The sequence below is a fragment of the Pundamilia nyererei genome, unplaced genomic scaffold, assembly GCF_000239375.1.
Source record: "Pundamilia nyererei isolate P.nyererei 1_Seehausen unplaced genomic scaffold, PunNye1.0 scaffold00273, whole genome shotgun sequence".
In the NCBI taxonomy this organism is placed as follows: domain Eukaryota; kingdom Metazoa; phylum Chordata; class Actinopteri; order Cichliformes; family Cichlidae; genus Pundamilia; species Pundamilia nyererei.
Genome location: NW_005187674.1, coordinates 487,580 through 502,536, shown reverse-complemented (window position 1 = coordinate 502,536; position 14,957 = coordinate 487,580). Strand labels below are relative to the sequence as shown.

General features: G+C 42.0%; 1 protein-coding gene across 4 annotated transcripts in view; it reads left to right on the top strand.

Annotated features, from left to right (window-relative positions):
• Nucleotides 1-14,957, top strand: part of slc6a8 (solute carrier family 6 member 8) — a 37,936-nt gene that overhangs the window by 16,078 nt on the left and 6,901 nt on the right. For all 4 annotated transcript variants that reach the window (XM_005750408.1, XM_005750410.1, XM_005750412.1 and 1 more), the window contains 5 exons: nucleotides 2,204-2,474; nucleotides 3,199-3,331; nucleotides 10,987-11,121; nucleotides 11,598-11,701; nucleotides 11,834-11,958. In XM_005750408.1, the coding sequence (XP_005750465.1) occupies nucleotides 2,204-2,474; nucleotides 3,199-3,331; nucleotides 10,987-11,121; nucleotides 11,598-11,701; nucleotides 11,834-11,958 (768 nt within the window). The remainder of the gene's footprint in view (nucleotides 1-2,203; nucleotides 2,475-3,198; nucleotides 3,332-10,986; nucleotides 11,122-11,597; nucleotides 11,702-11,833; nucleotides 11,959-14,957) is intronic.

Sequence of the window (14,957 nt, the reverse complement as noted above, 5' to 3'; positions counted from 1 at the left end):
AGGATACATAAAAACAGAAAATGTATTAACCCGACTAACACACACACACACACACACACACACACACACACACACACACACACACTCAGTAATAATGCACGTCTTGTACCACTTAATAACGCTTGCACACTGCATTTTTCAGAGGGCTGATCTTTACGGGGACCACATGACTCTTCGGCTCTATCAGTAGCTAACTTTACTACACCGGCCTCCCTTTGACCTTTAGTACAGTATTGACAGAGCTCCGCCTTCACATTCATTCAGTCTGATACAGTTACAGGGAGCAACACCAACAGTCAACACCAACAGCTCATTCATCTGTTCTGAGAGTCTCAGCAGGAATGGAGCTAAATATGGAGCAGCAGGAGGAGCATGAGGATGCATGCAGCAGAGCAAAGAATGAGCCAATCACAGGCAGATTTAGTTTTATATATTAGAAAATACAAGGATGGACCTTAAATAAAATAAAATAAATACATTCAAATAGTAGCAGACAGATGTCCAAACATGCATGGAAACACATGAAAAGTCAATATTTGATATAAACACGTTTATTCTGCAGCTCTGCCTGAAGCCCTTTTCTTCTAATTTCTTTATGTAGTCTTTATGAAGCGCCTTGAGGCGACTTATGTTGTGATTTGGCGCTATATAAATAAAATTGAATTGAATTAAATGAAAAGATGAGCAGCGTCTGATCTGCCTAAAGGTTGAGTACTTCAGCCTTTTATGTCTTTGTGAGTTCAAGAAGATTTGGAAACATTTCTCTCTACTTTCAAACCTGTCATTTTATACATTAGCATTTGTTTTTCAATGTCCTCTATAACAAATTTTCTGTAGATTAAATTTCTTTACTGTTAACCCAGGGGCGAGGGAACTCCAGGCCTCAAGTTCTGATGTCCTGCAGGGTTTAGATGTGTCCTTGATCCAACACAGCTGATTTAAATGGCTAAACTACCTCCTCAACATGTCTTGAAGTTCTCCAGAAGCCTGTAATGAACTAATCATTTGAATGAGGTGTGTTGACCCAGGGTGTTAAACCTGCAGGACACCAGCCCTTGAGGCCTGGAGTTCCCCACCTCTGGGTTAAGAGGCTATCATGGGATTAATTTTTGTATTTTTGCTCATATTTTCCTAAAAACTGACTAATGTCATGCTGTAACTTCGATTTCCCAAAATCGTTCAGCACAGTTTGGCAGTAATTTTAGCAAAAATGGCAAAAACGTTGCTGTTGTTTGTATGTAGTCACTGAAAAAACCCGTGTGATCAGATTTTGTCCTCACACAGAAACTGTGTGTTTTTCAGGTTAGACCTGTGTGTTGGATGTGGTTCAGTTTATTGTTGGTCGTCAGAAAGAAAACACGTGGTGCTGGGATGTGGGCCACCTTCAGCTTGTGTTCAGTTTAATAGATAGAGTTCATTTAATTCACAGTGCAGTCTGGATTTTACTGACACGCATAAACTCAGAAATGTTTGTACAAACAGAAGCTCGAGTCTCTATGACATAATTATTTATTGTGCAATGAAAGTCATCAAATGTACAAGAATAGAAACAAATGTTCTGTTGTGTGCTTCAGTCTTTGTATACTTCATGTATAGCAGCAGTCGGATGGTTTATACAGGCTGAAGACCAACAGTGTTTAACAGTGTGTCAGAATAGTCACACAAAAACTACAAAGTATAAAAGATAAGAGAATTTAATAAGCCAGGCCTGCGTCAGATTGGCGACTTGTCCAGTAGCCTGCCCCTCAGTCTGTGGTAGCTGGGCTAGCCTCCCACACGACCCTGATGAGGATAAGCAAAAGAGGATGGATGGATAGTTCAACATCATAACACATGTTTCAGTGAAGTGCATGCGTGCATGCATGCAGTTGCAGGCTAGCTCTCAGTGCCCTGCAGTGTCAGAGAAGATTAGGAAAATATCTTTGATGCATTTACAGAAGAAACAACCAAAACAGTTTTGTGAGGATCTGTTGCAAAATGACACATTTTCTTTGATTAACCAGGAGAAAGTATGAGTGAGCATCTTTATGCATCATACACCAGCAGAAAAAAAGAAGCTGTAAATGGTGACTAGACTTTAATGACCCCAGTCAGCACAAATAGAAACAAAGAGCTTTAATGATCTTATGCTTTCATCTCTTTCTGTTAATAAACGTGTTGTTTTCCACCTGCTAAACTCTCCCTGTGCTCTCGTCCTCTGCAGGTCTGGGTTATGCCTCCATGGTGATTGTGTTTTTCTGTAACACCTACTACATTATGGTGCTGGCCTGGGGCTTCTACTACCTGATCAAGTCCTTCACCGCCACACTCCCGTGGTCCTCCTGCAACAACGAGTGGAACACGCCCAGCTGCATTGAGATCTTCCATCACCAAGACTGCAAAAACGCCAGCTTTGCCAACATCACCATCGGCAGCAGCAACATGACCTGCGCCGACCTGGCCGACGCACGATCGCCCATCATCGAGTTCTGGGAGTGAGTTTTAAATCTGAATGTTTCCAACTATTTCCTATTACTGAGGTTTGTTTTATAGAATATTCACAGAAGTATTTGTGACGTGTTATAATGGCTGAATGCAGCTGAGAGCCACAGACTAAGCAGGAAGGTAAGAATTAGAGATGGACTAACACATTGTTGGTGTGAATGTGATGACAGAGAAAATAACAGCAGACGTGTCCTGTAGTTATAGATGAGAATGACGCACTCACAGATGTGACGTGCAGCTTGTGAAGCTTGCAGCTCCTTTAATGGCCACTGGAGCTATTTTCAGCTCTTCGATCATCATGAAGGCTCACATGTGCTCCTGTTTGTGGTGAGGCTGTGTCGTCCTGGCACCTTATTAACACAACAGAGCAGCTAATGAGGTGAAGAGATGTTTGTCAGATGACTGAGCTCGTTAGATTTTCAGTTTCGAGTCAGTCAGCAGCGCGCCGGCTCTGAGGAACGAGGTGGCGATGATGTTAAAAGACTGTGAATGTTAAAGACTGTGAACGCTGCTGAACGCTGCTGCTCTCAGCCAAATATAGAGTGGTGTGTGTGTGTGTGTGTGTGTGTGTGTGTGTGAGAAAATAGGCCCCCTTTAGTCTTTTTTTTTTAACATCGGCACAGTGTTTTCCACCAGCTGTCTTTTGCTCCCGTGGAAAGCACAGATCTGCTCTGTGACTCTGACGCTGGGCTCTTTGTGATCTTCTCTGCGCAGAAACAAAGTGTTGAACATCTCGTCTGGTCTGGACGAACCGGGGAAGATGAACTGGGAGCTCATTTTGTGTCTGATGGCTGTCTGGGTTCTGGTTTACTTCTGCGTCTGGAAGGGAGTCAAATCCACCGGGAAGGTAAAACGTTGTTTTTTTAAATGGAGTCCCAACCTGTGTCTAGCACTTAGTGTCACCTTCCCTGTTATATAACATATTAATATTATTATTATTAACTGAGGATCAGATCAGAACATCTGCATGTGAATGAGTCTGTGTCCAGATTATTATAACGAACCAAAACCAATTAAAAATCATAACTAGATGTGAAAAAACCCACATCCAGCCTGAAGAGGCTTTGGTGCATCTTCGATGTCTCACATCGATTGTTGTCTTGTCTGAATTGTTTAAATTCTGCACCCATCAAACACACCCTACAATACTTTTATATACCACCCAAAGAGACTAACACTAAACATGTTTGCTCAGCACAAAAGTGAACTGAAACGAGCAAACCCACTCTGGAAACTAACACAACTGACAATGAATCAAAGTCAAGACGTCAGAATAAAATCGCAATAACAAATTTTAAAAAACCCACAAAACTCAAACAACTCCGGTCGGTGTCCCAGGAAAAGTTTACACAGTTAAGAATAAACAGAAAAGTCCCACGAAGGACACACAAACTGAAACGTGTCGAACAAGTAAACGTTAAAAATGTGTTCCAGTTTAACCTTCGAGTGACCGAGTCAGCTTGTTGTGACATTTTTAATCATCAGAACGTTTCCTGCCGCCAAGCTGGTAAGTTGGACGATGAAATGAAACGGCTATGATAAACATAACGTAGAAAGTGCTGCAGGAAGAAAGGGAACATGTTTAATGTCCTTTATGAACCCTTTCAGTCATTTTAGTCGCTACGGTGATTTGTTTGCTTCACGATCAGGAAATAGACTTGATCTTGAGTGCTTGAAGAGAAAGTAGCTGGACTCCTCTTTGGCTCGTCATGTTTGACTAACAGCTGATGGAGACTCCCAGTATTTATCCCTGTCACCGGGGAAAAGTGCTCAGACTCGCTGTAGATGGCTCATGGTTTTGTTTGATAAGCCGCCATCTTTGCTCATCACTTGTCCTTCACAGTGGACATAGATGCCCCTCTTTATTCCTCAAACCATCTTCCCAGTTTTAAATTAAAACAATTTAGCATCTTCAAAAGAGCGTCCTCTCTCCTTAAAGGTCAGATTGAGTCATTCTCATAGATTATTTTTTAACATTTGCAATAAAACTGAAGATACGGAGATCTTGTCTGACTTTAAAAAGCCACTGTTTGAATAATTCTTTACAAAAAGAAGTCGAACAGAGAAGACTTGGTGCTTCCTGCTGTCATCCATGTCCCCTAACTAAGACAATATGTGTGAAACTTTGTTCCCTGAAACTAACTGACCATCCTGAGTTAAAATGTCATTACCACATCACACTGTGACGATCAGGACGGTGGAAAAAATACGGGACTGTTCCTTTAAAACTACAACCTTCAAACGACGTGTGTGTGTGTCATCGGATTGTGATGACGAGACTGTACACGGTGCCGTCAGATGGCAGGCTAAGAGTTGCTATGACTACCCTAGAGGTAGTGGTGGTGGGGAGGAGAGTGAGGGGGTGTGTGAGGTGGCGGCATGTGATTGGTTGTCTGGTAGGAGGGCAGCTGACTGCAGTGGGACGTGACTGAGAGCCACTCGGAGAGCGAATGCCCCCCTTTCCTGTACTGTAGGAAAACTCCACTCGGGGACAAACGGGGACATAAAAAATCTGTCCTGGAATTCGACCCAGATCAGCAGCGCAGGAGCACCAAGCTCTCTCTGCATCACTGATAACCATACAGATGATTTAGCTATGAAATCACACAAACTTCATTTAAATTTTTTAAATGGTTCAAAAAAACCATTCTCACTAAAGTTCAACACACAGAACTCTGTAGTTATTCAGATAGTCAAAATGATCGAAACAATTAAAGATTTCATTTTCTTGTTTTATTTTCGCTTGAAAAAAAAACAGAGTGTACTTTATGTAAACAAGGTCTGGTGGCCCTAAAATGTATAATGTAGGCTAGATTTTGTGTTAATGTGTTGGTCTTAAGTAAAACTAAGGTGTAACACTGAATTGATTGACAATTTATACTTTATATTTTAAAAAACACTCAAATGAAGTGGGGTCATTTTTGACCCCTGAGGACCACAGGTGCAAGGAAATCGGGAGCACATTATGAGGGTTAAACAGCACCTTTAAAAAGAGAGTAAGGTGGGGCCTTTGCCTTTAAGGTCTGGACAAAAATAAAGACGAGACAGGAACAGAAAGAGAGAAGGACAAAGAAACTGTGCTGGAGTTGGTGAAGCCCCCAACCATGTAGAAAGTTTTCTACATGAGGGAAAACTACTAAACGTGCATAAACACCTAACAGTAACACAGCTCACTGTTACCAGTTAGAGGCCCAGAGGATCTTATTAGCCACGGCTGCGGGGGAACACCCTTCAGAGTGGCCACGCCCCTAATCCAATTATCCAGGTTAAGTTATTACAAATAAATGAACCTTTGAAAGCGTAGGCTGTAAACATGTTTATTTTTACTGTAAGGTTAGATATTTCAGCACTGCTGGAGTCTGCCTCAAGTGGCCATGAGAGGAACTGCATTTTTGGTGGCTTTGATTTTCTTTTGACCCTGGATCTGGTTGTTTGGTCAGCAGTAGGATGATGTGTCGTCTCTTTTGGTCGAGTGTACCAAATGATGAAGATGCCAGAAAGGAGGAAATCCAATATTAGGGCAAAGAGAAGAAAGAGTAGCTAGTTTGCTAGTGTCTCCTGAGGGAAATGTTACCCAGCCTTCTGGTTTGCACTGAGATTCATGACTGTGGTTTCCTAAAGATTACAGAGGACCTGTTATTCTATGACTGTGCACAATGTTTTGAACATGGGCAGAAATCCTTCTGAAAGACCTCTGGTGTATAAAAGTGCACTTCTCATAAAATAAAACTAAATGTAACATTGAGGCAAACAGCTGCCAAACAGAAGCAGTCTGACATCAGAGCCTCTGACGCTGGAAGCAGACAAACACAAATGAGCACAGAGGAGTGAGTCACGCCTGTTCGTGTGCCGACTTGGCAGGAATAATATTAAATGAGAATAGATGAGAATAAATATTTGAAAGCCTGAGTGCATGACTGCCATTTATCCCAAAACACCACCGCTGATGCACAGACAGAACTTTATGATACATACTCCTAAAGTTTAGAAACAGAGCAGCCCTTTGAATGGCTGTTATCATTCCTGCATCACCAGCAGGCTGGCTCTTTCATAAACAAGGAGGCTAATGAGTTTTAATGACTTTAATTCATGGTGGACCTGATGGTAAACTAAACGGGAATAATGGGAATGAGAAATGAGTGTTTCTCCTTTGAAAGATGAACAAATGTCTCTCCAGGTAAGCAGGAAAGGTGACATAGATTCGGTGACTTTTACCCAGGTGGCATCTTTGGCTGCCTGGTTACTGTATTTGGTTTGGGTTAAATTGGGCCCTTTTACAGCAGTGACAACGTATTCCCAAGCACCAGCTTCAAGGTCATGATAGTGACGACTTCAAGTAGATTTTATATGCACTTGAGTACATAACCTCTTCAGATTCTCACCATTATCTGGACTGCTCTCCATTTATCATTAATTGGAAAGGATGATAGGACACTTTTTGAAGTACAAGCACAGGTACACAAAGTGTCTTCTCTCTATGGGACGGCAGATAAGAGGTATTCAAGGAGCTGATAACTTAGAGTACATAACAAACCATCCCAAATTTATTTTGAGCACCAAGGATCTGATTTTTAATGCACATAAGTTAAAGGAAGAACTTAAAGTCTTACAGAAGATCTGCAAATGCTGTTTTTTGTTAATCTCTTACAGTAAAATTGTGAATCTCTTGATGTCTGATGTTAACAGGACAAATAACAGAAAAACCATCAGGATACAGGATGGATTTAACTGGAACCCACAAATAGAACTTTTTCACCTTAAAAGGTTTTTAATATTTTCTTTGTAAGTTTTAAAATAAAACTTCATGGTGTTAAAAAGTCTGAGATCAACACTGAAAACTCTGCTGTTTTCTATTTGTTTCGCTTTAATCCCAAAATATTTACTTCCTGCTGAAAACGCCAGCTGACCGTTAAGTCTTTGACAGATCTGGAAGAATTTCAGGATATCCCGCTGTTTGCTCCACCCCCTTTTTCCTTTAATGTCAGCAGTATTAGAGCTGCACGAACAGTACCAGCTCTAATCATGTTGTCCTTGCACGATCTGACAACAAAATAAAACTACTTCTGCAAGCGCAGGAAACCGCAGGCGATATTCTACAGCTGATTCATTTGGACTGTGTTGTGATTTAGAGGTAAAGTGTGTCTGATGTGCTAAAAACAGGAAGCTGGCATCTGATATGATCCATCTCCACCTCCTGGCTTCTCCGCTGTGTTTGTGCTGTTGGAGCCTTTTGAAGCATTTTTAATGGAATCATCTCTTGGCTGGCTGTGCAGCAAAAACATCTGTGCTTGCCGTTCAAATGCAGAATCCAGAACCAATGGGTGGTGTCACAGTGGCTATGCCCCCCCTTAAACACAGTATCTGGCTCCAAGGAGCTTCTTGTGATGTCAGGAGTGTTTTTAGAGTTCAGGTGTGCAGGAAAGCCCAAACGAGCCAGCACGCTTTGGTTTTTACGCAGTTCTCCGAAGCTTTTAGTTGTGTTACAGCTCTGCTTTGGATCCAGGGTTTGAGAACTTTGTGCACCACCCTTTTACTAACTTTCAGTCCAACAAGAAAAGTTCCTCTTTTCTCTGAATAACAGTCAGACTTGTGACACTTTCTCTTAGTTCTGCTTTAAACGCAGTGTTATCTGAGCGCTGCTTCAGTGGAAGGGCTCAGACTTATTTCATTGATTACCTGGAAACAGAGACCAGGACTTCTTTTGTTTCTGGATATTTTCATTTATTTCCGTGTTTACATAAAAATGTGACAGACCTTTTATGTGCTCGCAGACTTTTTGACCCAGAGAACAAAGGGAAGTGAATCATGCTCTTTGAAAACTAACCAGCTGCTGTCAGGTGGTGTTAAAAGCGTGATTAATGAGAAGAACATCTAACAGTGTAGGAGTGTTTCTGAAAAGCTGGAACACAGTGTTGCTGTCGAGTTAAAGGTCGTCATAACAAGCAAACACACATCAGTTTTGTTATTACTCCATTTTGAAAAGGAAATCGCACTAAGCTGCTGCAAAACTAGAGCACGTAAACCGCATTAACCTCTGACACACATCAGTAAACACACACTCGCACACCCTCGACACACACGTTCCCAGGATCAGATAAATGGCTTTTTCTTCTCTTTTTTTTTTCTTGTTTTTACTGCTTCAGTTTAGGGTGTTGCCAAAATGACCCAATCAAAAACAGCTTCACTTATCAGACTGAGCATGTGCAGTAGAAACCTCTGCGCTCACCTGAATAGAGACGAATCCAGCAGCTTGTTTCTGTGTTGCATTCATGAACCCCGTGTCCTCATATTATCTGGGTCAGCTGTGTCTTCACAGCAGTTTGATGAAGTGAATGTAGAAGATGTTCAGTGAAAGGGCTTTTAAGTCCGCAGGCTGGACTCTGCAGGAACTTCCTGTTGGTTTTTATTTAATTATAGATAGAAATGTTCTGCCGTGATCCGGGTCAGGTTGCAGAGATACCCAGACCTCCTCCAACTCTTTAGGGTGGGGTTCCCAAACTAGCAGCGGCTCTACTTTGAGCACCTCATGAATGAAAGATCATCCACACAGGATGAGAGTAGTAGTGACGTAGCAACCGTAGACCATGTGACGTGAGTAAAAATCTGAGGAAAGAAGAGCGGGCGGGTCCAAAGTTAGCGTTTTCTCTATGTTGAGGTAGGGAGCTGCCAGCGAGACATGGTGACAGTGCTGATTCAGTTATGATGGGGGGTAAATACACTAAAGAGCTGCCTGCAGAACTAGAGCCTGGGATGTCTGAAGTAAGAGCGCTGATGCTTTCCAGAGGAAGCTGTTTTCACGCTTGTACTCTGAGTCTTATTGTTTGGTCACGCTGCAACCAGGCTGTGACAGTTCATTTCTTACACGCTGAAGAGAGGAAAGTTTGTTTTGGTCCCTTAAATGTGAAAAACACTCAAAACCAAATCCTGACATGTTAGTTTTGGGACACAGGTTCACACGGTGTGACCTAAACGTCGAGCTCCATTCATGGGGTAGTTTACACACATACGGTATCTCTTATGTAAGAGTCTGTGTGTGTTTGTGTTTTTAGTCTCATGGCAAGTCAAGCCGCGTTCGCAGGGCTCTCAGTACCACCAGAAACATTATCTGCTGCTTGTCTTCAGCAGGAGGCTGAAAGCTGAGCATCAGGTCAGAGCAGGGCGAGACAGCCTGAGACACACAGAGAGAAAAGAGAGAGAGACAGACAGCCGATCCAGTCACAAAGGCAAGATGTCTGCTCTTAAAGGAAACATTCGTTTGAATTATAAACCCACATTTAATTGGGCGTAATGTTCGACTTTTTCATTGTAGATATTAATCTTGTTTACAGTAAAGTAAACAGGCAGAGCAGACAGTAGAGACGAGTTCTGACATGACTATGTGCTTGACTGAAGTGTGACCTCGGAGTATTTGATCGTGAGAAATGCCCACAGTCACCTTCGGCCCCAGAAAATAAGATCGCAGTGGGATTAAAGCTGAAGTGGAGTCTTGGATATGTGGAGCCACAAACAGACCCCTGGGTGATGGCGCGGTGGCTACATGCATGTTTTGTCTTTGTTACTATGAACATGTTTCTGTTACACCCTTGTCCTTACATCCAGAGATTTCTCTCTTTAGTGTCACGTGACTGTCGGATGAACAGGCTTCTTTAAAAGACCCAAAGTGAGACGACTCGTTAGCAAACCGGCCTACAGATCCTGGCATTAATCATGCTGCATATACAGAGATCTGTTGATTTATCAGTGAGATCAAATTTATATCAGTTTACATAAAAGTATCAGGATTAAAAGAACTCCTCGTGATGAACGAATGCAATGAAAATGAGAATAATATGCCAGAAATGGCTGAATAAGCAGAAGATCAAAAGGTCATGTGCAAGCTTTAAAAATATGAATCGCTTTGAGAAACGTTTCAAACAGACGACTGAAATGTTTTTTCTGATTCCTTAACACACTGAACCGAACGACCTGAGCTTCACACTGTGAGTGTGCGTCAACCTGAGAAGGTGCTCCGCTGTGATTGCACTGACACTCGACCCTAACTGGGACCCGGCGCTCTCCGTGGTGCTGAAATGCCACATTCCTCCGTGTGTGTGTTCTGTCTCAGCAGGTCTCAGATCAGGTTCATTTTGCTTTCCTCTCATTTGTTTTCGTTACCTGATTCTCATGGATTTTTTTTTTTAATGGCAGAAACCCCCTGGAGATTTTTAGGTCAGGAAACAAAACCCCTTCTTCTTCATTCCCCCTATGTAACACAAATTCACTTACCTGATTTTGATTAGGTAAATGACTTTGTGTTACTCCAATTCTGCAAACATAAAACCGTCAAACGGACGAAAGTTCACTGTGCATTTATCTGCAGGTGAACAATGAGACCGTCTAACCTGCTTGTTTCACAGGCAGGTGATTAAAAACAGACAAAGAGTTTCTAGTTGAAGCTTTGACAGACTGATGGATTCAGTGAAAGAAGTGTGTGTGTTTTATGATAGTATGGTTGTGTTTCAGATTGTGTACTTCACGGCCACCTTTCCCTATGTGGTCCTCATCATCCTGCTGGTCAGAGGGGTGACCCTGCCCGGAGCCTACGATGGCATCATGTACTACATCAAACCCAACTGGTCCAAACTGGAGGAGGCTCAGGTCAGTTCATCATCCTGAAATCTCACTTACAGGCAGACTTTGTCATTGCATGGGCCAGTTTGAATCACTGGGCCTCTCCTTCTGATATTAAAGGGTCTTCATTATAAAATTATGAATTTTAGTTTTTGTCATGTGCGTTCATGGTGAATACACCAGCAGGATTGTCTTTAGGTTGTTTAGGTAGAAGTTTTAAACCTAATGTAGGGAGTAGAAAACCGAGATATTTGTGTTAAAACATAAAAGTAACAAAGTGGCGTAAAAAAGAAATACTCAAAGTACAGATACCTGCAGTATTTGTACTTCGTTACTTCGCTCCTCTGTTGGGGTGGGTGAAGCACCTGAAAGTGCACGAGTGGGAGGTTTAAATCCAGTTTCAGGCTGTCGGGCTGGCTGTTGTTTTTTATGGCTTGAGCATCCAAGATGCTGCAGCGTTTGTAAATGTTTGCATCAAACATCAAACCCATGTGACTCCACAGGTGTGGATAGATGCTGGCACTCAGATCTTCTTCTCCTACGCCATCGGCCTTGGTGCTCTGACCGCTTTAGGCAGCTACAACCGCTTTAACAATGACTGCTACAAGTACGACACACACACACACGCACACTTCACCAACTCCTTCAACCTCAGTCATCATATCTAAACCCTGTAAATCTTTAAATTTACTCCACCTTAAACCTGATTGTGCCTTGTTTCCTCTCCTCTTCCTCACAGAGATGCCTTCATCTTGGCGCTCATAAACAGCGGGACAAGTTTCTTCGCTGGCTTTGTGGTGTTTTCTATTCTTGGCTTCATGGCTGCGGAGCAGGGAGTCGACATATCGCAGGTTGCTGAATCAGGTATTTACTCACACCGGACCTGTTCTAATAATTTCCTCCAAAGCACTTTTTTATTTTTGGGCTCTATTTTACACGATTCACAGTGTAAATGGTAAATGGCCTGTATTTATATAGCGCTTTATTAGTCCCTAAGGACTCCAAAGCGCTTTACATATCCAGTCATCCACACATTCACACACTGGTGATGGCAGCTACATTGTAGCCACAGCCACCCTGGGGCGCACTGACAGCGTATTAAAATGATTATTTTAATACGCTGCCCTTCAGTAGACCTTCAGTTCATCTGCTGTTTTAGCTCCTCCCTATAAACGCTCTCAAAAAGCTAACATCCATCTGATTGGCAAACTTCCAGAAGCCTACAGAGGGGCAGCACTGAGTACTGGTGTCCATGCTGCGCAGAAAGAAATAAGAGCAGGCTGAAACCTGAGCTTTGAGCTCATGGGGATTACTTTTACATAAGTGCACAGTGCTATTTGAACCATGTTCAATATAAACATAGAACATAGTAACATTATACACGAAACATGAGATAAAAAAAATCAGATCATCTAAACAAACGGTGTCGTTGGTGGTGCTCTCCTATTTCGACCCCAAAGCCTCTGAGGCTGGTTTAACAAAAATGCATCATACTGAGCTTTAAATATAGATGGTAACTGGACTGGTTCTTACATAGTGCTTTTCTACTCACTGAGCACTCAAAGCGCTTTATACAACTCCTGCAATCACACAAGCACTTTATCTAAGGTTTTTTTAGTGCTTCTATCTAACATTCACTCACATTCACACTCCGATGGGGTGCATCAGAGAGCAACATGGGGTTAGTATCTTGCCCAAGGATATTTGGCACGTAGACTGGAGGAGCCGGGGATTGAACCACCAACCTTCCAGTGAGTAGGTGACCAGCTCTACCACCTGAGCTGCTGCCACCCCACTGTGCTTTGGTTTTCCAGCATAACGAGGGTAACTGTTATGCTGGAAGTCAGATTGTTAGTTGTAAAGACGGAGGATGAGCAGCATCTCTGCATCACTTCTCGGGAGGAGAAACGAGACCAAGAGAGTTTCACTGTAACGATGCATTAAAATACAAAAAAAATATCCAAATCTTTACTCTCTGTCTCACACTTTTGGATGTGTTATACATGCATATAGAAGCAGCGCTTCCATCCACTGTGGTGCATGTTCCAGCTTTGATAATCCTTGTTTTAAGAGCCAATCACAATCCAGATTCTAGGAAAAACAGGAAGGGGAAAAAAGCGTCAGGTCACATGAGGTCAGCTGATAATTGTGTAGCCTCGACGATTTCAAATGGTGGTTAAAAAAATAATGATTACAGAAGGATTCACTGCACTGTAATGAAGACCTGAATGAACCTGTGCGTGCGTGTGTGTGTGTGTGTGTGTGTCAGACTCCAGCCAGCAGTGTGTATTAATAGCTAAGCATCACGTGACGTGGCATCACAAACACACCGTTATATTTAGCTTGTCCACAGAAGGCTGCAGCTCTGAGCGGCTGTTCGGATCAAAGCTTTTCATTCAAACTTAATGAAGACTTTATGTAACCACAGAGCTAATGTTTACAGCCAGGTGAGAATAGTCACATGACAGTTCTTTGGCTATTTACACCTGGCCTCCTCAGCCCCCAGATAAAGAGCAACAGTCCTGGTGGAGGCGTGGTTGTGATAAATATACAGTTTATGATAAACGGCCAAGAATTCTGAAAACTGCAATAACTCAAGAACAAAGCGACGAGGATTTTCAGTTTGATGCTGTTGATGTGTTCAGGAGGCTGAGCTGTAACACTGTTAAACTAAAACTGATCATTTTTCCGTCCATCCATCTGATGCCCGGATCTCCAGCTCTTCTGGAGGGATACTGAAGTGTTCCCGAGCCGTCTGATAGACACGGTGTCAGCCTGCCCTTGATATTTCAACTCTCCCACTTGGAGCAGTAACTCCACCCTTTTCTGACAATCATACTCTGAGACTTGGAGGTGCTCAATCTTTCAGTCCGCCTCATTTCTGTTGTTCAGATTTATGAGCAGTTGAGAATATTTAGGTTCATTTAAGGTTCAATAACATCAGCGTTACTGACTCACTGATTTATGGTTGTTATCGACCCTCTTATTTATGACTTTGGTCAGGTGAAAGCAGCGTGATCGATATTATTATGGAGATTTTTAAAAATTTCACTCTGGGTTGGTAATAATCAAAATTAGTTTTATTGTATTTCAATTTCTCATTCATAAATTTTCAAGCCTCAGCGGTTAAACCAACAACACTACAACAAAGCCTCATCCAAGGTGTGGCATTAAAAGCATCTTATTTTATCTAGTTGCTCTAATGGTAAAGTACAAGTTAAGATTATATATACACTTTATCCCAAATTATCATGCACTGTTTATCAGAAAAACTGGGATGCCAAATCAGTCAACACACCCTGTAAGAAACTAGCTTCAATAAGCTATAATAGCTCAATAAAAGTAATATAATAACGTTTAATAAAAAGGCTCAATAAGGTGAAGCTTGTACAACAGACAGGAGCTCGGTCATACAGAAATAAAACTGCTTTATAAGTAAAAGATTAAATAACATTCAGAAGAACAACATTCAAACCAATCAATCGAATGAAGTTATTCTTTAATGTAAAACAAACAAATAAACTAAAACAAAACAGAAGATGGATCGCTGTGTTCCTCTCATGTGTGACTATAATGAGATGTGCATTAATGAGTCACTAAAGTCTTCATCATGTTCTCATTTCATCTGCCTGAAAATATTTTCGTGTACCTCTCAGGAATGGTGTGTGTGCGCGTCTGTGTGTGCGTCTGTGTGTGTGTGCGTCTGTGTGTGTGTGCGTCTGTGTGTGTGCGTCTGTGTGTGAGGACAGGAATCTTTTTATTTAATCTTGCTGTAAAAAGAACAAAAGTAAATCCAATTTACTGAATCCAATCTGACACGTCTATACTGGTTTAAAGTATTAGCGTGTGTGTGTGTGTGTGTG